We start from the raw sequence: 26,595 nt of genomic DNA, 5'->3' as shown, positions 1-26,595 counted from the left end.
ACCTAAACAGCCTTAAAATCATGGCATAGAACTTATCCCTAGAAGTAGCCCACCTAATAAGCCGCCCTATTAAGTCATGCAACCCAACAGGAGAACATTATGAGTTAAGTGAATAAATTGTTAGAAAAAAGGCTGATTCAGCCCAACTTATCTCTTTTTTTTTCTCCAATGCTTTTGGTACAGACAAAAGAATGGTTCATGGCATATGTGCATTGATTATGATGCTCTTAACGAGATCATGATAGAGAATTAGTTTTCAATCCCTCAGATTAATGATGTTATGGATAGATTGTAGGGGACAGTCATATAGATTTAAAAAGTGGCTTTCATCATATACGCATTAGACTGGAGAATGTGCTTAAGACAGCTTTCAAGACACCTTTTGGATTATATGAGTTTCTTGTCATGCCTTTTGGGCTTACAAATGCTATTATCACTTTGAATCAGATGATGGATTGCATTTCAAGCTGCATAGAGGATTTGTGGATACTTCCTTTGATGACATAATTGTCTATTCAAAGAATGAGACAAAGAATAGAAGATACTTAGACATTGTGTTCAATGAACTGCGTAAGCATACGCTACTTATCAATGACAATAAAAGTGAATTATTTTTACATGAATCCACTTTTTAAAACATATTGTAGCAACTAACGGTATTCATGTGGACCTTGTAAAGATTGAGGCAATACAATCATGGCCACATTTGAGAAATGTACATGAGATCCGTAACTTCTTGGGTTTATGTTCATACTACATGAAGTATACACACAGGTTTGCTGAAATTGCATCTCCATTGTATGCTTTACAAAAAAAGAATGTGCCATTTAGATAGACAGCAATGGAAAATTCAGCATTTGAAAAATTAAAGAGCAATATTACTTTAGATCTTGTGCTTGTGTTACCGGTCTAAGGAAGTCATTCATCATTCAATGTGACACATGTGGTAACAGCATTGGGGCTGTTCTTATACAGGATAGCTGTGTTGTGACTTATGAGAGTTGAATTCTCTACGGTGCAAAGAAAAATTTACAAGTCTATGATATTGAACTCTTGGTTGTAATTCATGCACCATCTACGTGGAAACATTATTTTTGGAGGGTTGATTTTAAAGTGAAAGTACATCATCAAACTTTGAGGTACTTTCTAGTGCAGACAAAGTTGTGAGAGAAATAAATGAGATGGGTGAATTTTCTCTCTATTCATTTTCAGATCGCATAAATTGATGGTAAAAAGAACGCGGTGGCTGATGCATTGTCAAGTAAGCCACAAATTTCAGCCGTCAACAAAGTTTATCACATTGAGTTGGATACCATGAAAGAGCAATATGCTATTGATTCGAACTTTGCTCATGTTTATCATCAACTTTACAATGACCAAAGGCATGAGCACTTTGTACTTAGAGATGGATTTCAAATCATGCATGGATGATTGTATGTAACAAAGCAGTTGAGACCTAGAGTTGTCATTGAAAGTCATGCTCCTCCGTATGCATGACATAGAGGTATTGATGCCACAGTCAAGACATTGGAGTATTTCTTTTATTGGCCAGATTTAAGGCATGATATAGAGCAATTTGTCAAGACATGTATCGCATTTCAGAAGGTGAAGTACGATAGATAAAAGATATTGGACTTGTTGCAGCCCTAGCCTAAATAGGCCTTGGAATAGCATTGCAATGGAATTTATTTTTTAGCTTCTCAAGACACCTACACCTATAGGGAATGATGGTATATTGACTATCATGAAGAGGATGACTTGGCTAACCATCATCAATTGCTGCAACTTTACTTAGATGCCTTTCAGTTAGAGCCAGGTTCAGTTCGAGCTCACTCACGTTCAACAAAGCAAGGGTCCGAAATATTATCTGATGTTGAAGGGGAAGGTAGCACTTCCACTCCTCTAATTGTGGACAGCTCGCTTATAATCATTTTTGGGATCAATTTTGCATCATTTTTTCTTCAATTGATGCTCATTTTTTTGCAATCAGTTTGGGATCACATTTGCAGCAGTTCTCAGCCAAATTCAAGTGGAGGTACCAGCAAATCAATGAATTTAGGGCATTTTCCATCTTCTTCAAAGCGGGTTAAGACCAATTGATTGCCTGAATCAAGGGGTAAATCACATTGAATGCTTGCTAGTCATTTTGGACAGCAAGGGGAGTTGGAATACGGAAAGGGATTGGGAAAATCCCATTGTACATCAACTTTTTCTTCGATTAAGTTAAAGAAATACCGAAAGGGGCACTAGTTTTGGGGCCAGCAAGGTGTCCATTGTCCAAGATTGTGAGTTAATTTGCATTTCTCGGTGTTGTAATAGATGTTGCTGCTGTAATTAAATTGTAATCAGAAAATTACCACCCATCCACAAAAGGAAAGTTGATTTCACATGGTGTGGGCTGATGGTATGGAACGCCAACTCTTGAGATGTGGTCATAACCTGAAGTGCTACTAACTCCAGGGTAAACTCATTTGGCTCTATGGCTAGGAGGTAAGTTTGATGTCCAATCCCTTTTATTTGTGGATATGGCTTGTATCATGTATCGTGTGCAAGTTGGATTCTAGGGGGCTGTTTCGAGGGGGGGAGGGGGGAGCGGGGGGGATGTGTGGAGTGCAGAATGGATGCGGCAGCAATAAACACAAGGCAAGAAACGTAAAAAATACAAATAATGAACAAGAAAGAACAATGAAATCAAAGGAAGCTCATGAAAAAGTAATGAATCCATAATGAAAGCATGAGAATGAAGTACAATGCCAACTAGGTAACCAATACTCAAATGACTAACCATGGTGCTTACAGTCTCCTCCTCTCCAAGGATACCAAGCACTATGATGATCAGTGAGGAATGGAGGCCTATATATACACAATAATAGAACACACAAGCAACAAGTCAACCACATATGGAGAAACCTGTCAACCAGCATAAATGTTATCACACGCTAATTGAAATGTATTGCTGCAACTGCTTGAGATGCTATCCACTAAAGTCCATAATAAATGTGGTGCTCATACCTATGATATGTGTATATATGGCTCAAAATTTAAAAAGCAAGCACCCAAGAAGAACCCCTCAACGTCCATCATGTCCTATACCATAGGAGACACCAAAAAGCTCTAAACATCATAGTATATACAATAATGACAACCAGTAGTACCATGGATACTCATAGCCTTAGGTGACCAAGCCAATGCTCAAGTGACTTAGAGAAAACACCCCCATGTGAATGCCAATTATACTTGAACCTTGATTAAGTAGAGTATAAATAGCCAAATTCTCTGTGTTAGTAATGAACAGCCTTGCAGAAGTCATCATGACAATGGATTCCCTGTCTTCAAACATCTTGCCAAAGGGGTCCCTCATCAAGGAACCAACTAGGAGCAAAGTCAGCTTATCGTTGTATCTCCCATCATATACTTGAAGGCACACGAACTTCAATGTTTCAAAACCACAAGATAATTGAAATACATAGAAAGCCACACTCAAGAACCACAACACCAAAGATATAAGTAAGACCATGATGCCCCACTACCAACTCACACTCTCTCCAACATGAAAACTCTTGAGGAATCACAACTATGGCCAAAAGAAAGGTCCTTAGTCACGATAGCTTGGATTGCTCAACTAGAATCAAAGTCAATAACAAATAAGAATGCAGAATCCAAATCACCCTTGTCCTTTGTCTCCTTCCACACACTTGCTAAATTCTTGCAATCCTTTTGAAGATGTCACTTCTAAGTAAGGCCGGGATTCCCCATTACCACCACCAGCTCGTAGTCCCTGCCCCATTGGCCACTTCTGCTACCCACTCACAATCCCAATGCTCTCACTCTCCGACGTGAAAACTCATGAGGAGTGACAACATCACTACGGCCAGAAAAAAGATTCCATGGTCACAACAACTTGGGTTGCTCAACTAGAATCAAAGTCGATGCCAAACAAAAATGCAAAATCCAAATCACCCGTGCCTTTGCCTCCTTCCACAAACCTCCTAGCTTCTTGCAATCCTTTTGGAAATGCTAGTTCTTGCCATAAAAGTAGCATTTCCCCTTTTCTCTTTGCCACTACTCTCTTCAATCGTATACGTTGTCATATAGCCACTTCCATCTCAAGAAGGCAGTCTTCCCTATAACATAAGAGGAAATTCATATTGACCTTGGATCTTGTCCTTCTTGTTAGTAAAAGTACATGGGGGTGCCATTAGAGAGACAACTAGAGAGAAATGAGGAAAGTTAAAAGAGATACCTATCGAAACTAAAAAATCCATTATATCTTGATAAGCTCTTTATTACAAACCCAAAACATACTTATTACTAGAAGTATCATTAAATGACTACTTTCTTAAAGAATGTCTGTGTACCACATGCCAGACCCTCATTTGAAAGGGTCAACTTATTTATAAATAGACAAGCTGCCCATCGCTCAACCCTCATCTTGTTTTGCAAATGTCTCCATCAAGTGGCACCATCATCCATTGTTGTCTATATCCCCCCATTGGTTGATACCTCAATTTGTGGTGCAACTAGCCCTCCATCCCCTTCAAGTGATCAATCCACTCAGCCTGACTATTGTTTTTGTTGCAAGCACCCTCTCTGCAGCTCATCTACATATCTAACCCGCAATCGCCAACCCTAAAGGTTGCCTTTATTGCTGTATAGACTTAGCAAATTGCTGACATCATCATATAAGCAATCACGTTTTTAGTTAGATATACATCTCGTTGTTCTTCTTTGGATACTTCTCCTTTTCCCCCCTCAACATTGACATCTTAGGGAACAAGGGGGTGTTTAGTTCTCCTTACACCATCCGATTGTGAGAGGGGGTGGTCTTATTCTCTTAGTGTTTACAAGATTTTGGGTTTTTTGCTTTACAGGCATTATTTTTATACTTTGTATCATTATCTGTATCATTAGGATGATTATGATTATAAAAGGATGCTTGGGCAAGTGAGCAATTTCTTTATGAGGGCATTGTCTAAGTGGCACCATTGCATAGCATTTTGCTTGAGCATGACATTTTCCATTACCCCATGCATTGGCATATTATTCCTGTAAACATACATTTGTGCATATTTATTCCTTTTCGGTTAGAGAGTAGTCAACTTTATATCTACCATATTCATGACGACTCACATGGCAATCTCCCTAGGCAATCTCTATGATAACATTACACACATACTCCCCCTACTTTTCTTCTTCACCAACACCCATAGGTGGTTTGGTTAGCTTGTCTGCTTTGTGGTGTATTGGATCTGACTATCCTTGTCATTTTTTGAAGGGCCATAGGTACTTAAAAGGATCAAAACAATCTCACCAAAATAAATAAATAAATAAACAAACAAATATGGAAAAGTTTAGAGTGGTTCTATTGCCTTCGCAAGTCCTTACAGGCCATTGGGTAGGCACCCTTTGTCCAATGCCTTAGTCTCTCTCGCGTGACCCTTTGGGTCCCCCTTGGTAAGATAAGTGAAACCAGCCTTCGTTCTCGCATAGGGCGGTTTAACCTGATTAAGCACTTAATTACAGCAATTAGCAAATGAACATAAACTTAAATGCTCACTTTACCTTCATAAACTTGGACAATGGACACCCTGTTGGCCCCAAAACTGGCGCCCCTTTCGGTATTTCTTTAATTTCAATTGCTGATGGATAAATTACAAGCCGAGATTTCACAATCTCCTTGGCTGATTCAAAAGCCCCTTGCTGTTCCAATAATCAGCAAAGCATTCGGGCAAATTGCCCCATGATTTCCACCCAAGACTTGCTCTAATGGAACCCCAACTGCTCAAATGCTGCCCCAAATTCACAATAGATGGGCTGGCATCTGAAATCCTCACAATTCCACAAATTTCCGGTGCTGATTTCAGTGTACAATGCCTTTGATTGATGGCAGCGTCCCTAGGTGGCTGCTAAACCCTAATTACTGCTGTAATTTAGGGGTTACAGTAGTAAACTCTCTGCTGTCCACCAAATTTGGCTATACTCTGCTACCCATGGCTGAGAATTGCTAAGAATACTTGAGCATAAACTGGAGGAGATGAGAGAATGCTGTAGAAAGAGAGAAAATCAGCTGAAATGTATCTTCTGATCCGTACCTCTGATGACAAATCTGATGGCACCAACAGCTTCAAAAGGGGGGTAAAACACCAAATCAGCTAGCGAGCCCTCCTCTCCTACCGCCGCCTCTCTTCAAGCGGAAGAGAAAACCTGCTGCCCCCTGTCCTGTCGCGGCGCACGATCAGTCATCGTTGCCTCTCAGAGCCAAATCTGATCACCTCCTCTCCCTCCACCAAGCTCCAAATGGCTGCCATTCAGCTTCCACCACCCTCCAACAGCCTTCTCCCTAGTTGCATGGGAAAGTTTTGCCAAGTGGCAGCCTTCCTAATGCATTTTCAGCCATTAAATTAATTCTAAAAATTAATTTGAAATTAATTCTGAAAATTAATTTCAGCCCTTTTGACCCTGCCCAAAATTAAACATGCCCATCTGGAATGAAATTGGCTAGGCCATTTGCAACTTGGAGTGGTTCCCAACCTATGATGACCCTTAGACTAGCATTAATTAATTAATTAATGCTAGTCCCTAGTGTCAACACTGACACTTAATGGCCAAACAATTGTCCTAGGATCCAACCTAGCACCAACCGACCACCAAAACCCAGTTGGCATAACTTAACACAACTTTTGCCTTTGACACCCACTGCATCCTCGGGGTCCTTGGCCCGTTCCCATGAAATAACTGCCATGTGCATCACATGTGCTAAACAACCTTGCACATTTGATTAGTAACTTAATCAAATGTAACTAGCAAGATTAAAGCATCTCAAAATTTCACGTCCCCGTGACAAATCTCCCCCTTGAAAACCTTGCAATCGTCCTCGATTGCACTGCATTGGGCCAAAGCAAAAGTATATTGCACTGAAATTTCAATTTGGCATGACAGTCACCACAACATTGGCCACTGTTGTCAAACCATTGCATATGTGCAAACTTATTGAAAATTTCCAGCCAGCAAAACATAATAGAAAACTGAAAAACAATCCAAAATTGTTGCTAGAAACCATTGGATGCATCCATATCTCATATTTCTCAACTGTTCTAACTTCAAAACCATAGTAAAGCATATAAACCATGGCTGAAACTTTCAATAACATTCATTTACATGCGGCTGTCCATGGAATCAGTTGTAAACCATTAAAAACTGAGCATGACCTGATCATAAACTGATCATGGACTGATATGAGAACTGATCACAAATGGCTGCACATGTGACTCCAAACTGATGGTAAAAAAAACTTATCAGAAACTAATGCAAAAGCTGATGCAAAACTGATCCCAAAGTGATCATAAATGGTTCTCAAACTGATCAAAAACTAAGCTGAAACTAATCAGAAATTGATCTCAAAATTGAGGCAAAAACTCATACCAAACTGGTCCAAAAACTCATGCATAAGTATAGTCTCAAAGCCCCGTGACAACCATACTCATATACATGTATCTCACAGTGACTAGTACACCGAGTAGTGACCCCATGGCAGACATACTGTCAACACAGTACCTTGGATGCATGCTAAATACATCCAAGATCCACTACATACGAGAGCTGTCTAAAACCGGTGGAGTGGAAGTGCTACCCCCCCCCCTTGAGCATCAGGCAATGCTCCGGACATCCGCTATGCTGAACCTGAGTAAGCCCGATCCAAAGTCGGCTCTAACTGAAAGGCATCGAGATAAAGTTGCAACAACTAAGGATGATCTGCCAAGTCATCCTCTTCCATCCATTTTGCATCCATTGGTGAATAATTTTGAAACTTCACCAAATATCTTCTGGAAACTTTACCTCTGACCTTCCTTTCCTTATGTGCCAAAATCTGCTCGAGTACCAAAATCTCATCTAGTTCCTCAACCTCTAGCTGAATTTCAGCAGATACATCTTCTGGCATATCACCACGAAAAGGTCTCAACAAACTGACATGAAAGGCATTGTGTATCCACCAATGTGGAGGTAATTTCAGCCGATGTGCAACATCACTAACCTTTTCCAACACTTGAAAGGACCCATAGTATCTCATGCTTAACTTCGGATACAACCTCTCTCTTCCCTTCATCTTTTTTAGCCTTGCCTTTTTGAAACGCAGCAATACATAATCGCCCTCTGCAAACTGCAAAGCATGTCTATGCAATCAGCTGCCCGCTTTTGCTTGTCTTGTGACCTCTGAAGTGCATACTTTATCTTTGCATAGGCTGTATCCAAGCTTTCCACAAAGCGATCAGCCTCAAAGATCTTATCCTTAGTGTGCAAAATAGGTGGAACCTTCTTGCCACCCTTAACCACCTCAAATGGAGCCTTGCTAGTGGAACTATGCACCGTATTATTGTATGAAAACTCAATCAATAGCAAATACTGCTCCCACTGTGTCTTGTGGTCTGAAACATAGCACCTCAAAAGATCCAACACTGTGGAATTCGCTTCCTCATACTGACCATTTGTCTACGGATGGAAGGATGATGAGAATTTTAGCGTGGTACCCATATTTTCAAACAATCCCTTCCAGAATAGACTAGTCATCCGAGAGTCTCGATCACTGATGATCGACTCAGGCATACCATGATACTTGAAAATGTGCTACATAAATAATCGTGCCATATAATCAGCCTTTATCTTCTTTCTCACCGGAATGAAATGGACTTGTTTGCTAAACCTGCAAATAATAGTCCATATTCCATCATTCCCTATAGGTGTCCTAGGAAGCTCAAAGATAAAGTCCATAGCAATGCTCTGCCAAGGCCAATCTGGAATAGACAAGGGCTGCAACAAGCCCGGCATCTTTTGCCTATCATGCTTTACCTTCTGACATATAATGCATACCCTAACAAATTGCTCTACATCATGCCTCAAAGCTGGCCAATAAAAGAAATGCTCCACTGCCTTGACTATGGCATCAATACCTCCGTGTCCTGCATACGGAGGAGCATGACTTTCAATGATCACTCTAGGTCTCAACTGCTTTGTGACACACAATCGTCCATGCATCAACAAAAATCCATCTCTTAACATAAAATGCTCATGCCTTTGGCCATTGCAAAGCTGATCATAAACATTAGCAAAGTCCGAATCAGCAGCATATTGCTCTTTCATGGCATCCAACTCAGTGTGATAAACCATAGTGATAGCTGAAATTTGTGGCTTACGTAACAATGCATTAGCCACAACATTCTTTTTACCATCAATGTGTACAATCTGAAAATGAACATAGAGAGAAAATTTGCCCATCTCATATACTTCTCTAACAACTTTGTTTGCGTCAGAAAGTACCTCAAAGTCTGATGGTCTGTCTACACTATAAAATCAGCCCCCAACAAATAATGTTTCCACATAGACAGTGCATGAATTACATCCAAGAGCTCTTTCTCATAAACCTGTAAATTCCTCCCTGCACCGTAGAGAATTCGGCTCTCATACGCCACAACTCGGCCATCTTGCATAAGGACAGCCCCAATGCTGTTACCACATGCATTACACTAAACCACAAATGACTTCCTTAGATCAGGCAACACAAGCACAGGATCTGAAGTCATCTTTTCCTTCAACTTTTCAAATGCAGAAATTTCCACTGCTGTCCATCTAAATGGCACATCTTTCTTTTGCAAAGCATGCAATGGAGATGCAATTTCAGCAAACCCGCGTACATACTTCCTATAGTAAGAACATAAATCCAAGAAGATGCGAATCTCATGAACATTCTTCAAAGCTGGCCATGAGCGTATTGCTTCAACCTTAGCAAGGTTCATACGAATACCATCAGCCAATACAATATGTCCCAAGAAGTGGATTTCATGTAAAAAGAATTCACTCTCCTTGTCATTGATAACCAGCCTATGCTTACGTAGCTCATTGAAAACAATGTCCAAGTGCTTTCTATGCTCTGTCTCATTCTTTGAATAGACAATCATGTCATCAAAGAAAGTACCCACAAATGCTCTATGTGGCCGAAAGATGCCATCCATCATCCAATTAAAAGTGGTAGGAGCATTCGTAAGTCCAAAAGGAATGACAAGAAATTCATATAACCCAAAACATGTCCTACAAGCTGTCTTAGGCACATCCTCCGATCTAATGCGTATCTATTGATACCCACTTTTCAAATCTATATGGCTGAATATTGCTGGCCCCTGTAATCTATCCATAACATCATCGATCCGAGGGATCAAAAAGCAGTTCTTTATCGTGATCTTATTCAGAGCAGGATAGTCAATGCACATACACCATGAACCATCCTTTTTCTGCACCAAAAGCACTGAAGAACACAAAGGAGATGAGCTGGGCTGAATCAGCCCTTTTTCTAACAGCTCTTTTACCTGACTCATAATCTCCTCCAGTTGGGCTGCACTGACTCTATAGGGTGGTTTATTACGAGGGCTACTTCCAAGGATAAGGTCTATGCCATGTTCTTCGGGTCTTTCAGGTGGTAGCTGCCCTGGAAGTGACTGAGAGAAACAATCAGTATACATTTTCCGAAATGACATGCGATCCTTCTCTAATTTAGACATATTCCCAACATTCTCACTATCATCCTTATCCTCAGCAAAAACTAAATACGCTGAAAGATGATTTTTCATTACTTTAGAAATAGCAACTACAGATACAACAAGGACAGATTCCCCTTTCAACTTTACATCAAGTGTAAGTATCTTTCCCTTATGTTGAATAGTGATCTCTTTTGCATATGAATCAATCACTACATGCATACGGTGGCACCATGGCATACAAAGCAATACATAACAACCCTCAAGTGGAGCAATGTAAAACTCTTCATTGTCTACATATCCCTGTATGTACAACCGAAGCTTTCCAGTGAGTGGTGTCACAGGTTCTGCATGACCCTTACATGCCATTCCAACTTCTCCCATGGCTCCCATCTCATCCTCTTTGATGCCTAGACGGGCTGCCATGTTAGTAGAGATGAAGTTGGTTCGTGCACCATTATCAAAGAAAATCAATGCATGCTGATCCCTAATTTTGCCCCATGCTCTGCACAACTCAGTAGCATCATCATTGGGCTAATCACTAACAACATCGAGCACCAATCCCACTGATGTTTTGGGCCTTTTACCCTTAGGATCTCCCTGATTTTCTGTTTTTACAGCTTGCTGCCTATTGGGACAGTTCTTTGCAAAAAGACCCTCCTGTTCACAAATAAAGCATTTATTTGCAGCCATCAATTCCCTACGTTGTGCCAATGTTTTCAAGCCCTTTCTTTGCTGTTTTGGTCTCTTTTCAAGCTAGTTTTCAGATATGCCCCTTTTCTCAATCTTAAACAACTTTTTATTCGGCTTCTCCCCGCTCTCTTGGAAGCCCGAATCTTTTCCACGCAACAAAGCATCGGCTGTAGTAGCAGTCTCTATGAGCTGAGACATGCTAGACACGGTCGATTTTATGCAAAATCCCTGATTCCTTTGGGCAGCCCACATACATATTTTTCCACTTGCTTATGAAGGGGTACGGCACGATAAGAAGTGACGGGCAGCAATGCATCCCAAAACTTCTTATTGTGTTGCTCTAAATTCTTGCATTCCTTAGCATCAAGCTTATTCCAAGCTGTCATGATGTCCAACTCAAAGGTACTAGTCAACCAATTCGATGCAAACATTTGCTTGAATTGTACCCCTGTTGACGGTGCTCTACCTTGCATCAAGAGCGTGGACCACCACTACAATGCATTCCCCTTCAAGAAAGTGGCTGCCTTTCGAATCTTAGAGGATTCGGTGAAGTTTCCCCCTGAATAGGCTGCATCAAACTGCCGAATGAAGGTCAAAGCTTTCAGCCTATCTTGTGCACCACTGAAGGACTCAAACTTCACTGCTTTTCCACCCTCATCATAGTCTTTTGCTTCCCCTTTGGGAGTCAAGTTGTCATACACTGGCTGCTGAAAAAAGGGTGCATTTGCTGTATTTACATCATGACCAAGCCCAAATGAACCATTTGGATGACCAGCAATCATTCCTTGAGCCCCATAAGCATTCGGGGGTGTAGATGCATTTCCAAACATTCCACTTTGTGTCCCAGGCATCAAGCCAATGCTACCATACATAGGGTTTTGCACATTTCCAGTCATACCCGAAAACAATGGGCCTTGCACACCATGCATTGGCTGCTGCATACCATAGAGATTTGTGCCATGCGTTCCCGTATGCAGCCCTTGGCCAACCATTGCATGAAAAATCGTGCTACCACCAAAGTATCCTAGCTGCCCCATCATAGCATACATGCCCGGCTGTCCAAAATCCATTGGATTGGCACTTCCATAATGGCCTTGCATTTGCATTCCTTGCCCCATAGGTACCAACTGTTTAGCTTCATTGGCCTCTTTAGGAGCTTCAAGTGAAGGATTTGGCACTACCTTTGGTGCATCTTGCTGTCCCGAAGGTGTAGAAGTTGACTTCTTCTTCTTCTTGCCCTTGCTGTCCTTTGGAGCATTCAAAAATCGGGTGAACTAAGGATCCTTTACTGATTCAGTAAAGAGATTTGTTGCTGTCCTCATCCGATTCTTGAACTGGTCATCAAATTCCTCTTCACTTTGTTGGTCATCTACCTCATGACGGCTTGAAGGCCCTGCATCTTGCCCAACAACAACATTTTCAGCTTGTTGTCCATCATGAGAGTCTTGTCCAAGATTAGGTATTGCATTTCCTTCATTCCCATGAGAATGTCCATACTGAGAGGCATCATCACTGCTTGATTCCATCTCACTATATGAAGACATGTTGCTGTAATTTCTCAGCTGAGCATAAAAATCAGCACTAGCACAAAGCTTTGGCTTGCAATCAGGTGCCTCGGACTCACCAAATCAAGAGATTGAGTGATTATACCGGCAATGGAACCATGAAACCAGTCTTCCTTCTCGGATAGGGCAGTTTAACCTGATTAAGCACTTAATTACAGCAAATAGCAAATGAACACAAACTTAAATGCTCACTTTACCTTCATAAACTTGGACAATGGACACCCTGTTGGCCCCAAAACTGGCACCCCTTTCGGTATTTCTTTAATTTCAATTGCTGATGGATAAATTACAAGCCGAGATTTCACAATCTCCTTGGCTGATTCAAAAGCCCCTTGCTGTTCCAATAATCAGCAAAGCATTCGGGCAAATTGCCCTTTGATTTCCACCCAGGACTTGCTCTAATGGAACCCCAACTGCTCAAATGCTGCCCCAAATTCACAATAGATGGGCTAGCATCTGAAATCCTCACAATTCCACGAATTTCCGGTGCTGATTTCAGTGTACAATGCCTTTGATTGATGGCACACGTCCCTAGGTGGCTGCTAAAACCCTAATTACTGCTGTAATTTAGGGGTTACAGCAGTAAACTCTCTGCTGTCCACCAAATTTGGCTATACTCTGCTACCCATGGCTGAGAATTGCTGAGAATACCTAAGCATAAACTGGAGGAGATGAGAGAATGCTGTAGAAAGAGAGAAAATCAGCTGAAATGTATCTTCTGATCCGTACCTCTGATGACAAATCTGATGGCACCAACACCTTCAAAAGGGGGGTAAAACATCAACTCAGCTAGCGAGCCCTCCTCTCCTACCGCCGCCTCTCTTCAAGAGGAAGAGAAAACCTGCTGTCTCCCTGTCCTGTCACGGCGCGCAATCAATCGTCGTCGCCTCTCAGAGCCAAATCTGATCACCTCCTCTCCCTCCACCAAGCTCGGAATGGCTGCCATTCAGCTTCCACCACCCTTCAACAGCCTTCTCCTTAGTTGCATGGGAAAGCTTTGCCAAGTGGCAACCTTCCTAATGCATTTTCAGCCATTAAATTATTTTTTCAGAATTAATTAATTCTGAAAATTAATTTCAGTCCTTTTGACCTTGCCTAAAATTAAGCATGCCCGTTTGGAATGAAATTGGCTAGGCCATTTGCAACTTGGAGTGGTTCCCAACCTATCTTGACCCTTAGACATGCTAGTCCATTGTGTCACCACTGACACTTAATGGCCAAACAATTGTCCTAGGGTCCAACCTGGCACCAACTGACCACCAAAACCCAGTTGGCATAACTTAACACAACTTTTGCTTTTAACACCCACTGCATCCTCGAGGTCCTTGGCCCATTCCCATGAAATAACTGCCATATGCATCACATGTGCTAAACAACCTTGCACATTTGATTAGTAACTTAATCAAATGTTACTAGCAAGATTAAAGCATCTCAAAATTTCACGTCCCCGTGACAATAAGCATCACTTCTATAGTCTTGATAAGTCGTTGGGCAACCGACAAGACCCTTGGCCCGATGCCTTGGTTGCTTTGGGATGGGACACCTTGGAATGATAATAGACTGAGCTACGCTGTGCAATCACTTCCTAGTTCTAGTTTTGAGTGCGAGAGGGAGTGTTGAGATAGAAAATGCATTATATCATGATTAGCTCTGAATTACAACTCCAAAACATACTTGTTTGTTACCAAAACTATTGCTAGATGACCACCTGCCTAGAGAGTATTTGTGTCCCACACACCAAACCCTAATTTGGGAGGATCCACTCATCTATAAATAGACAAGCTGCCCGCCACTTAGCTTGAGCTACGCTTTGCAATCACTTCCTAGTTCTAGTTTTGAGCGCGAGAGGGAGTGTTGAGATAGAAAATGCATTATATCATGATTAGCTCTCAATTACAACTCCAAAACATACTTGTTTGTTACCAAAACTATTGCTAAATGACCACCTTCCTAGAGAGTATTTGTGTCCCACACACCAAACCCTAATTTGGGAGGATCCACTCATCTATAAATAGACAAGTTGCCCACCACTTAGCCCTAATCTTGTTTTGCAGATTTCTCCATTTGCTAGTGCCATCATCCACTGCTGTCTATACCCCTCCATTAGCAAATACCTCAATTCATGGAGTAGCCAGCTCAATCCCCTCCAAGTGATCAGTCCACTCACCTAACTTCTGCGTTTGTTGCAGGCACCTTCTCTGCAGCCTGTCTATGCATCCAGCTTAGAGTCATCAGCCCTAAAGGCTGCACTTCTTGCTCTACAAACCTGGAAATTTGTTGGCATCATCATAAGAGCAATCAGCAGCTCCAGTTTAGGTGCAACGAGGCTGCATTTTGCAGTTACAGCAGCCGCCTACATCATCAGCACACGAGACATGAAACACAACACAATCAACAATGGACACGAAAGAACAATGAACTGAGAGAGAACTCATGAAGGGGGAGTGGAATCCACAAAGAACAAGAATGAAGCACAATACCACTGGAGTAACCAAGACTCAAATGACCAACCACAATGCCTCCAATCTCCCTCTCTCCCAGTATGCTAGGCAAGGTTATGTTGATAAATGAGGAGCAGTAGAGACCTATATATAGGCTGCCACCTAATAACTAAAATGTGCCATCCCAGCTGCCTAAGATGCTGCCCACTAAAGCCCGTGAAATGCACAATGACTAAAGTTCCCATACCCAAGATTTGTAGATCCAAACCCTTAGCACATCACAATGCCCTCAAGAGGTTGTAACTTGTTTTAAGTAAAATTTGATAATATAATCCATGCTTATTTTTACCTAGCCAGTTCAACAATCAATGTAAGCATGCTTATGTATTTTCAAGAGTAGGAACAGAGCTTGAAAAAGGTTGCAATCCAGCTGTTTTACTACAGTGGTTCCAGTATATCTTTAGCTTTAGCTAGATTTGAATAAAAGACATACAACAATTCATCTACAAACCACCTCCTGAAGCATTTTAATTCTTCCAAAAATTCTTAGTCTCCCTTGCTCCCTCTCTGTTTATACTCCATACAGTTGCTCTACTAAAAAGGCACGTAAGCCTGAACACCAATATCCTTCTCCTCATGGAAAAACAAATGTGCCTATTCATCATGATAATTCTTAGCATAGCTACTGTGACAATCAGGAACAATAACCATCCCAGTCTCTCAAGGCTGGACGATGATCCATGATCATAGAGCCAAATGCAGGTGCAGTTGTTTTCTCTACCACAGTTCAGAAAACATTAGCATGAGTGGAATGATGAGCTCTAGCCCTCTTCCCAGAAATCCCAGCTCAGAAAACTCAACAATAGTACCATGATGCTCTCTTTCTTTTGCCAACACTCCAGCAACCCTGGACAAGACATGTGCAAATGGAGTGAATTATGACATGTCAGGTGCTGGGACCAGATATCTGAATATTGGCATGATCACGATGCACGCTCTCCCATTCACCATACTCCAGCACCCTTTCAACAGCACACACGCAAAAGTGGAGTGAAGTATGACATGTCACATACAATCAAATGACTTGCAAACTAGAATGGGGAGAAGGACTCTGTGAGATGCACCAACCAAGACACACAGCTGATTTCTTTTCTCTTGTGAGATCAAAAACCAGCTCGAAAGGAGGCACGCACCTGCGCTTTGTCTGCGACCTGCACAACTAGGCGGCCAACCGGCAGCGATGCCTCGTACACAAACTTGTGGTTGATGCACTCCGATCTCATGTAGCGAGAGAGGACTCGGCCATCGGCGGTGAGGCCCGCCATGGCAATGCCGATGTGGTCGTCAACCTTGAAGAGCTTGCGCTGGTAGGAGGAGAGCTCGGATGTGGCCTTGTTGACAGAGGCCATGACAACGTGCGTGCGGGAGCGGAGGCCAATGGCGGCACTGCCCTGCTTGACGGCCTCCATGGCGTACTCAACCTGATGCAAGCGCCCTGCCGGGCTCCATGTGGTCACATCCGTGTCATACTGGTTGCGAAACATGTTAGTCTGCTTCTGCGTAGAGCGAGCTGCCTTCGGTCTTGCGTGCGCGTGTGTGGCTCTGTGTCTGTGTCTTGTCTGCAATAATCTGATTGCCTCCTTCCTCCTAAAGTTTTGCTTGCCCCCAAAGTTATTGTTAGTAGGGTGTTCCAGCACTTAAATGGTAACTAAGATTAACAAATATTACGTAGAGTCGAGCCCCACGCAGGTCTATTGATAACCACTGCGCTGATATGCCGAACTCTTGTCAATCAATTTGGTTCAACTCACGATTCCTAGAATAATCTATTGGTACAATTTGGCGCACATGACAACCGGTTTAACCAGGTTGTAGCATCAGAATATCTACTTTAAAAATGCCTTTTTTTAAAACCACTAGAAAAGCTCCGCGTAGTAACCGTTGCTAGTTGGACAACATAGTTCACCATGAACACATGTTTTTCCTATCGTAAGCGTGGGGAGCCTAGTTAAACTATATGTCCATTGACACATTAATAAAGTATTCACCACGATGATGCTTTTTCCATGGCAGAACCTCATCTTAAGGGCTAATAAGAGAGAGAGAGAGAGAGAGAGAGAGAGAAGGACCTTGAAAGGAGAGTCATTTGCACAAAAAGAATGTCCCTTTGAGGAGAGAGACTCCTAGATGCCAACAATCTACTTTTGCCACATATTGTGGACTTGAACTAGTTCACCAAGTACCTTTATTTTGAGAAGCACTAACCAACTGGCTACAATTGTGCTTTTTTCGAAGCCCAAGTTCTAGTGACCCATCCACACACCATTAAACTCAACTATCACAGCTCATGCAAGTCAAATCAACTTGCATGTGGCTTAGGCCTTACATGTTGACTACAAATAGCACTTTTTTTCAATATAAGATTTTAGAATCGATAAAATTGCACTCTACGATTTTATGTGTTTAAAAATGGCAAGAAAAAAGCATGACTACTACAAATTTGCTCATAATATAGATTGTTGTAAATGTTTTTTGTGAACATTCTTTCATAGATATGAACATGTTTTCCAGAATTAGTCTCAAGCAACTAGGAAATTTTGCACATATGGACAGCGTTTGCAAAAGTAATATCAAGTAGATCACAATAATTATGAAAAAAAAGTTTTAATTCTCAAAGACAAGGTTTTAGAATTCATAAACGTGAATCCATTTTAGTTTTTTTTTTTTTTGCCTTAGAAAATGATTGTAAAATGTTTTTCTCAAACATTGCATGTGTTCCCATTTCTCAAACTCTAAGACCTTGAACAACAGCTGAGTGGGTGCAAGGAAGCTAGTAATCATAGTCCCCCACTATAATATGCTAGGCACATGATAGCTCCTTGCAAAAGCTTACTAAGGTTATTGAAATTCAAGAAATGGGTGAAACATCTTAATCTTTTTGTGTGTAAAAAGGTTATTTAACTACAAAGGGAATGCAAGTAGCAATAACTTGGGGAGCATGCCAATGGTCCTCATCTTCCCACTGCCAACAAGGCATGTATGGGGTGGCTCACTTGTAGGAGACCATAATGTAAACATTGCTATATGTAGAGCTTCATAGTCTTGCATTTTACTAGGTTTGGAATTTCTAAGGACTTGACTCTATCGATGGGCCTTACATCATAAACAAACCCACGGCTAAAAATGTGGTTGATGGTTGATGGCACAACTCAAACATGGTGTTAATCCATGCCTAACAAGATAAGCAAGCTAAACCAAGACAACAGATTGCAATGGTTTTTCCACAATCATAAGGGGCATCAAAAAGAGAAGCTAATGCAATCCAAATGCTAGAAAAATATACATCATATAAGAATAACATGCTACAAAGTCTTATTTATGCTACAAAATTATGATCACGTGAGAATAACCTACTACAAAGTCTTATTTATGCATAGCCAACAACACTTGTAGAGCATCTAGACTATAATGAAATTCAATGTATGAGGGTGAGTTGATGTACAAAATCTCACACGTTTGTGAGGAAATTCAATCCTCTAACACAATGGTTAAGATACATAGGATAAACTAGACCATCCGATAGTTTATACATGAACATTGTCTCCTTCTCTAACATAAGAGCTCCTTCAGACTTAAGAGTGTGCTACCCATGGTTTGCAAACAATCAAAAGGAGCATCTCTAGAGCATACAATAAGAAATCCAATAAGACAATAGTACCAACACAAAAATACCATCAGCTGACTTGCGAGCCGTTTAGAAAGCCAAACTCTCAATGTTTCTCTACAAGTTGAAACTCTTCACCATGAACACAGAACCATAAACCCCAAGGAGTAGTTTGAGGAGACCTTTAACTTCAAACCAAGCTCAACTTGGCTATAATTGTACAGGATTGCCATGTGTAATTGCCTAATCTAACACACAAAAAACACTACATAGATCAATATCATTGTTCACAAACAAATACATCACGCAATTAGAGACTACAAACTTGTAACTCTGAACCACAAATAACAAAGAATAGTAGAACAATGACAAAAACATGATAGAATGCAACAATAGTCATCTTTAATTCTATACAAAATTCCACACAATCAACCCCACAACATCACATTATGCTACCAAGAGATACATCTTTTAGCTTGCATGTCACATGAATATGACAAACATCCTTACACCTACAATGCATAGACTAAGGTTAAGAGTGTAGTCCATTTAGGCCTCAATACCTAGCCCCATGGATTGGCTTTGTGAAAGTTGAGACCTAAATCCACTAATTCGCTTGATCTTTTATTATCCCAAACCAAGGATAGAGCAATTAACTAGACCCCACCTAGAGCCTTGTGCCCTAGAATGAACCATACTAGAGCAATTACAAGCAAAGCCTAGATACAGTACTAGGAGTACTTGCAACCCTCTTGCATAGTTGCCTAGCTAATGCATTACATGGATAAAAAGAGAAGCTAACATATCATGCATATTACTAGTATAAGTTTGGTAGCATATACAACTAATTCAATCAAAGGTGAATAAAGCTCTATATGAAAATAGCACCCAAGAATCTTTAGACGTCTCAAAATTAGCTATACTACTAGTCCCTTATACTTTTTGCTTCCTTGAATTCTACCCATTCTTGCTATGACTTGAATTTCATAGATATCTACTTTTGACACTAGCATAATTCCATTTGTTGCAAGTTCACTCACAAACTCATTAGCCTCCTCAAAAACTTCAATAATATTATAATGAATTAAAACATGAATAACTTGATCGTATGATGCATACAAATTCTCGAGAATAACCTTTTCAAGATCAAAAGAGAACCAATGAATCATTGCAATTCAAAGATTGATTGATAGAACACATCTCTTATGAATCTTCAAGAAAACCACACAAATTGACTTCTTATAATTTTTTTCTTTCAGTCAATTGTTGCAAACTTTAAAATTGCCACAAAAACTAATCATTTGTTGTTAACAAAGTTGGCATCTAAAAACTGAATATATAGGTAATCAAAGTGAATGTTTACAGCAACAAATACTTGTTGTCTTTCATCAGGCAGGATAATGCAATAATCCGAAATAGTCACATCCATGTTGGAAACATGGGTTTCTTGAACAAATACATCCAAGGATGGTACATTCCACACTATGAGTCATAGTGCTTCATGGCCTTGAAAAGCCTCTTCATTGGAATCTAACTTATTAACAACATCATCTTGCTCAAAATCAACATCCTTATTGAGAAAACCATGATCTTCAAACTTGTCATACATGAAAACACCATCTTCTTAATTGCATCACTTATCTCATTGCTCACTTAACTAACCATCATTGGTTTCTTCTTGATCGCTTCCTTCTTGATTGAAGCAAATGGAAGATTGATTATAGTCACTCAAAAAAGACCAAAACATTACCTTGAATTTGTCGATACAAGATGTGTGAGGCTCCATGTCCTCATTGGCAAGATTCTTTGGTGGATTTGGGACATTGGAGGATTCTCAACTTCTTTAGCTCTTTTTACTCTCTTGCTCCCTTCACCTCAAACTTTGGCAAAACCATAGGTGGAAGGCACCAATCATCATCCTCATCATCTTCACTTGAACTTGAATACAAATCCAAATCTAAAACATCTTCATACTTCTCTTTGACCTTTGCAATCACTTTTCCAATCTTTTGACACTCTTTAAATTCAAGCAAGGCATAAAATTTTCACCTTTATGATACTCGTGCCATTCATAAGCTTCTTCAAGCAAACTTTTAAAAGACCATCACTTGTCCCATGCTTGCTCCATCTTTGAACTTGAACCTTTCTTTGCTACTGAAGAAAACCTTTTTTGTATGCCATTATATTCCTTACATAAGTTAACCATATAAACATACTTGCAAGACTTCCCTTCTTCACAAGGCTCATGAACATATGGGTGATGTTTTGAAGTGTGTCCATGCTCAAAGCAAATTTTGCACCTCTCTTTTTTATTCTTCTTAGCAACCAAGAAAGATTAAATCATGAAAACTTTCAAAAGTAAATGTATAAATTGCTTGAAGACCCCACAAATGAATGAACTGCCTGAAAGTTATTTGATGCATGATTTGTGTGAATATTTTTTGATTTGGGAAATCTCATAAATGATTATACTATTGAAGATTGATTGAACTTCTACACTTCTATTTTTTAAGAACAACCTAAATTTATGTATTGCTTGAAACACTTTATATTTTGTAATGCATGAAATAGCATGAACTGCTTGAATGCCTAAATGTATCTAGAATTGTATGAACTACTTGAATGCTTAAAATTGCTCGAGACTACTTGAACTCCATGAATGCTTGAGACCACCTGAAATGCTTGAATGCTTGTCTATTTGAATGTCTATCCACTTTGTAAATGCATGAATGCAAGGACACGATATCCTCTATTGATAGAAACACACAAAATGCAAGGACACGATATCCTCTATTGACAGAAACACACAAAATGCCTGAAGATTAAAAAATGCCTTGAATTCTTGAAACGATTTGAGGCTTTTGTCTTAAAAAACCAACCACATCTCTTGTGCATGCATGCAAATACAAAGACTCCTCTCTTCTGCATAGACCCAAGTCATGAGTAGCTCCTATGCCATGTGGACTCCCTATCTCCCAAAAAGAGCCTCTCCCATCTACTCTAACTTGTCCTTTCTCCTCTTCACACTATAGACTAGATCCTTCAAAGCTTTCACCTTAATTTAGGTTAAATATGCCACTACCTAACCCTTACGGTGTCGCAGCGGGTAGGGTTGAAGGTCACCACATGGGTTTGGCTAGAAAACTGGATAAGATAGATGGAGATGTGTCTTCAAAAGATAAGTAGATTACAGTGAATGTTTAAAGGTTCAAGAGGTACTTCATGGTCAATCACAGGGGTTTGAGAGAAAATAATGTATGGGGGTTCAATAGCTTAGAATCCGGAGATGATAGAGATAAGAGAAGGGTTGAAGGTTTCAAGCCAGGTTCTTGAAGATGTTAATAGAGCTTCCAACTCTATGTTATTAGCAAAGATCACAAGAGTATTATCTCAAATCAAACTTGTTTTCTTGACTGTAAGAGCAATCACAAATTATAAAATCAAGTACAGTATGCTGTCATGTATCATAAACAACTCTGCATCCCATCATTCATATACGATGCCATAGCATGAACCAACTTTGCATGCTTACATTCAATGTAGACTGTTAGGGGCATAAGCTTATGAGTCAATTACAAGGCTTGTAGGGCAAAGAGACTTGCTTCAAGAGAGCTTCAAATTGAGTTCTTGATAAGGATAAGCTACCGCAGCCAATAAATAAGAGAAAAAGCTCCTTTCAATTCAACTCAAAGCATCTATGGATGATCTACAAACATTGTCCTGCCATAGGGGCACATAATACTTGCATATTTTGACAAGAAGTCTTCTGTAGATTAAGAAATGAATTAAAAGAACATTGTTGTAGCTAATTCTTTGAATATGGCTGAAGATATTAGCCCCAAATCAACCCAAATATCTTCCGAAATTCACATTTGATGATAGCATAAACTTCCCCTAATACGGTGTCGGAGCATTTGGTGTCGAAAATCCACCATGGGGGTAAGAGATAGTGGGGTGAAGGTAGATTCAGGGAGAGGAGTAGATGGAAGAGAAGGGGTTCAAAGAAATTGAAGACGTAGAAGAATACTCCCAAAAAGAATTAGAAAATGTAGAAGAATACTAACAGAGATGAAGCATGTCTGTTTCTTTCAACATTATGAGAATATATAACTCTAATAGACAAAAACGTGTAGAAAATAATACCTTCCTCTATGCTGCTCGCCAATCTGATGCTTCCATTGGCTCCAAAAGGGGGGCAAATATCGACACACTTGGCCAAAATTCTGCTAGATCACTCCTTCTTCATCTCCCACTTTGGAGTGCTATTCACTGCTTGAAAACAACAACCGCGTGTCTCGCGATTTCGCTAATCTCTCTTTTTACATAAAATCATCTGAAACTAGTTGGAAGCTACATGCTTTCTTTTACATGACATCCTAATCTAGAAGTTGTCTATAGTTTTATGGATTTTTACAAGAGATAATATTTAGAATATAAAAAATTGGCTAAAACTTGTCCAAAAATTCAATATTCTTGAACCATGGACACTAACACTAATGTCTAAAATGGCATTGGCTCTCTAAATCTATAAGGAAGCCGCACTCTAGATTTTTCTACATGGTGTGCGCGTAGCGCCACGACAACCGGGACTAGGAGATATACTACAGACATAGTATATATAATGTTAATCTTCCCTTCATTTATTTATATCCTATACACTTGTATCCTAGTATAAGGCAAGGAGAGTTCTATGCACCTCAACTCTCCTTTACACCACTACATGGAATTGAACAAGGTAACCATGTGAGGGTGGCGACTAAAAGAGCACCCAAGCCAAGCTAATGACACCTATAATGTAGTTAAAACCTCCTTGATTCTTACTAGTAACTAGATTTTTGTTCAAAGTAGCAAGCTTGTTCCTCCCAAAGTTTGTAGCCTTGTCTTGTTCAAATTTCATGCTTTGTACTCCTTGGTTATTTTTGAAATTGCAATACATATGTTATAATATTCCAATGATTTGGGCTAATGCAAGAAGACTTGGCTTATTGTGGGTTATTATTTTGTTTTCTCTTAATTTATTTATAGTTGCAAGAGTTCTTCTTCTAAGTATTACCTCTTGCTAACACAAATACATTGATGGTGGTGGTGTGAAATGGAGCCACTTCCTATAAGTTATATCGATTAAAATCGAGATTTGCATTTCTCTTATTACTAGATGAAAGTATATTATATTTCTCTATCTCATATCAAGCTAACTATATCCAAGTTGAAAACACTACATGGCAATTTGGAACTCCTCATCAAAGAAGATGAGAGGAAAACCAGGGTCTCAATCCTATAATCCCATCATAAGAAATATATTTTCTCACATGAATATACATTGTTAGGAGGAGAATCCCAAGCCTAAGAAATCCTCAGGCATTACCACGCCTTCTCCAAATGTTGGTGAGTTAAAGGCTCTAATCTCATGGGATTTCACCAATGACAAGGTTAAATTCTTAAATGAAACTTGGGATAATCATGATCATGGCTCATATATTAATGCTTTTATCCCTTCCAGGCTCTAGAAATCTACTTACAATCCTACAACCACTAGCCTTAGATCTATGCCATGTTCACCCTAGTTGCCCCTATCCCTTTAGAGATGTGATTGTTGTTGCTTGGTGAAGATTGCTTGCCTATGGCTAAGGATCCCTTTCTCATTAGAACTTCCACTCTCGATGGGCCCATCACTATGAGCAATTTGAAGTGAATAGGTGTACTTCTTTTGGGGTTTGTATCTCCACCCAGGCCAAAAAACCCATGGATAACAAACTTGACTCAAAATTTGTTTATCAGGTTTTCAATTATTTAAGACCATTTATAAACTTGACTCAAAGTTTGCTTATGGGGTTTTCAATTATTTAAGACATTTATATAATGTTGTTATGACTTGGCAAGGCATAGGGCAGATTGCAAGAATAATATAATATCGTGGTTTGACCATTCACTTTGGTTCATCATGCATGACGTGGAATCTATATTTATTGCCAAAATTTATTGGGGCTTTATGCTACTCTTCTTTAGATGGATCTCTAATGAGGCACATGAGGCCAACAAAGCTTCATCGGAAATTTCTTATTTCTAGAATATTGTTATTTTTGTTGCCAAGTGTCTCACGGTTACAAGGGATGGTCCAAACCAACTTGGTTCCTTGAAAGGGAATGGAGTTAAGCTTATAGAATGGTGCTTCACCCCCCCAAAGGCTACAAACAACACTAGCAATCTACAATCAACACTAGCAATCTACAATCTCAAAAGACTTCAGTTAGCTTCTAGAGGCAGCAAATGTCCATCAGGACAATGCATGGCTAAAAACTTTGGGTCTAGATCATTCTCTATTTCATCCCAAAGTTCTAACAATAACCATGCTACTTCACATGTCTTGAAATGTAAAGGTGTAAGCTCGGAGGATTGTAACTTAGCTATTAAAAGATTGCTTTTTGATTGATGATGCGTATTCCTACACAACAGCCTCATGGTCGTTTGATCATTTTGAATTGCAAAGCCAAAAATCATACATATCACCTTTTGTAATGGCCTCTTAAAAAGTGTCTCTCTTATAGCTTTTCTCAAGGAATTCTTCTACCTTATCGATGTGCCCCTTCCACCTCATATCTTTGGTTATGTAACCTTTGCTTGGAATTTCTTCCCCTCTTCACAAATTTTTTTGTACTACCCACATGATACCTTTTCTTATGGGCATGCCTCTCGTAATTGCTATGTGTATATCAAGGATTAGTACTTTAAACAATATTCTCCTATGGGCACTATCAACCTAAGCATTATATAAAATAGCTCATTGTGATCTCTACTCTCTAAATAGATGAATCATATCCCTACTTATCCCTTCAACATTAATGAGGCCAAGGAGTCACTCATCGATGGGTTTAGTAAGATATATCAACCTTTTGCATGTACATCGTAACATTCTCTATCTCATTGCCAACATCAACTTTAAGCTTTACATGGGCTTATAGTCCATCATTCCATGTTTGAGCAACATATCCTATGCATATTGCGTATGTAGCTTCCAAATCCCTTGAAGTGTAGTCACTACCTCAATGCCAAGAAAATATTTTAGCTATCCCAAGTCTTTCGCTTTGAACTCTACACGTAGCATAGATTTAATTTCAACAATTCTAGAGTCACCATCCCTCGTGATGATCAAGTCATCTACATAAATGACCAAGAATACATAACATGTCTTCGTCTTCTTAGTGAAAAGAATATGATATGCATTTCCCATTTGAAATTCAAGTTGTTGTAGATACGAGTTGATCCAAGCTTTCCATGCTCTCAGTGCTTGCTTTAAAGCGTAAAGTGCCTTTTTTAGCCTACACACGTGATTTGGATAATTTTGATATACATCCTCAAGTTGCTCCATGTACACTTCCTCAATCAGATCCCCATTCAAGAACACATTTTTGGCATCCACTTGCCACCATTTTAGCAACCAGGCTAAAAGTTTCCTCATAATCAAGTCCATACTCATTTGTAGCTGAGGGCTGAAATGATGAACGGGTTGCCTCTTACCCATCCAACCTCCAATCCTCACTAAGAGAACTAAAGAGGGGCACCACCTAGCCAAAGAGAGGATGGGCTAGGACATCCCTATTCTCAAAGAGAATCAAGAGAGCCAAGACACAAATTTACAAGAGAGAATATATGTGCTAGACACCACATTGGAATATAAGAGAGAGAGATGAGAGGAGAGGGAGACAAGAGGA

At 40.0% G+C, this 26,595-nt stretch overlaps 1 protein-coding gene across 1 annotated transcript in view; it reads right to left on the bottom strand.

Moving 5' to 3' along the window:
• The window catches only part of LOC148016992 (proteasome subunit alpha type-1-B-like), a 29,122-nt gene extending 12,223 nt beyond the window's left edge, over positions 1–16,899 (bottom strand). The window contains exon 1 of the mRNA XM_087662539.1: positions 16,416–16,899. Coding sequence (XP_087518665.1) covers positions 16,416–16,766 — 351 coding nt within the window. The 5' untranslated portion in view covers positions 16,767–16,899. The remainder of the gene's footprint in view (positions 1–16,415) is intronic.
• Positions 16,900–26,595: the final 9,696 nt, after the last annotated feature.

Source organism: Lygodium microphyllum, chromosome 22 (genome assembly GCF_053477565.2).
Source record: "Lygodium microphyllum isolate KBCC chromosome 22, Lygodium_microphyllum_v1.1.10, whole genome shotgun sequence".
NCBI lineage: Eukaryota > Viridiplantae > Streptophyta > Polypodiopsida > Schizaeales > Lygodiaceae > Lygodium > Lygodium microphyllum.
This window is presented reverse-complemented; position numbering and strand designations above follow the sequence as displayed.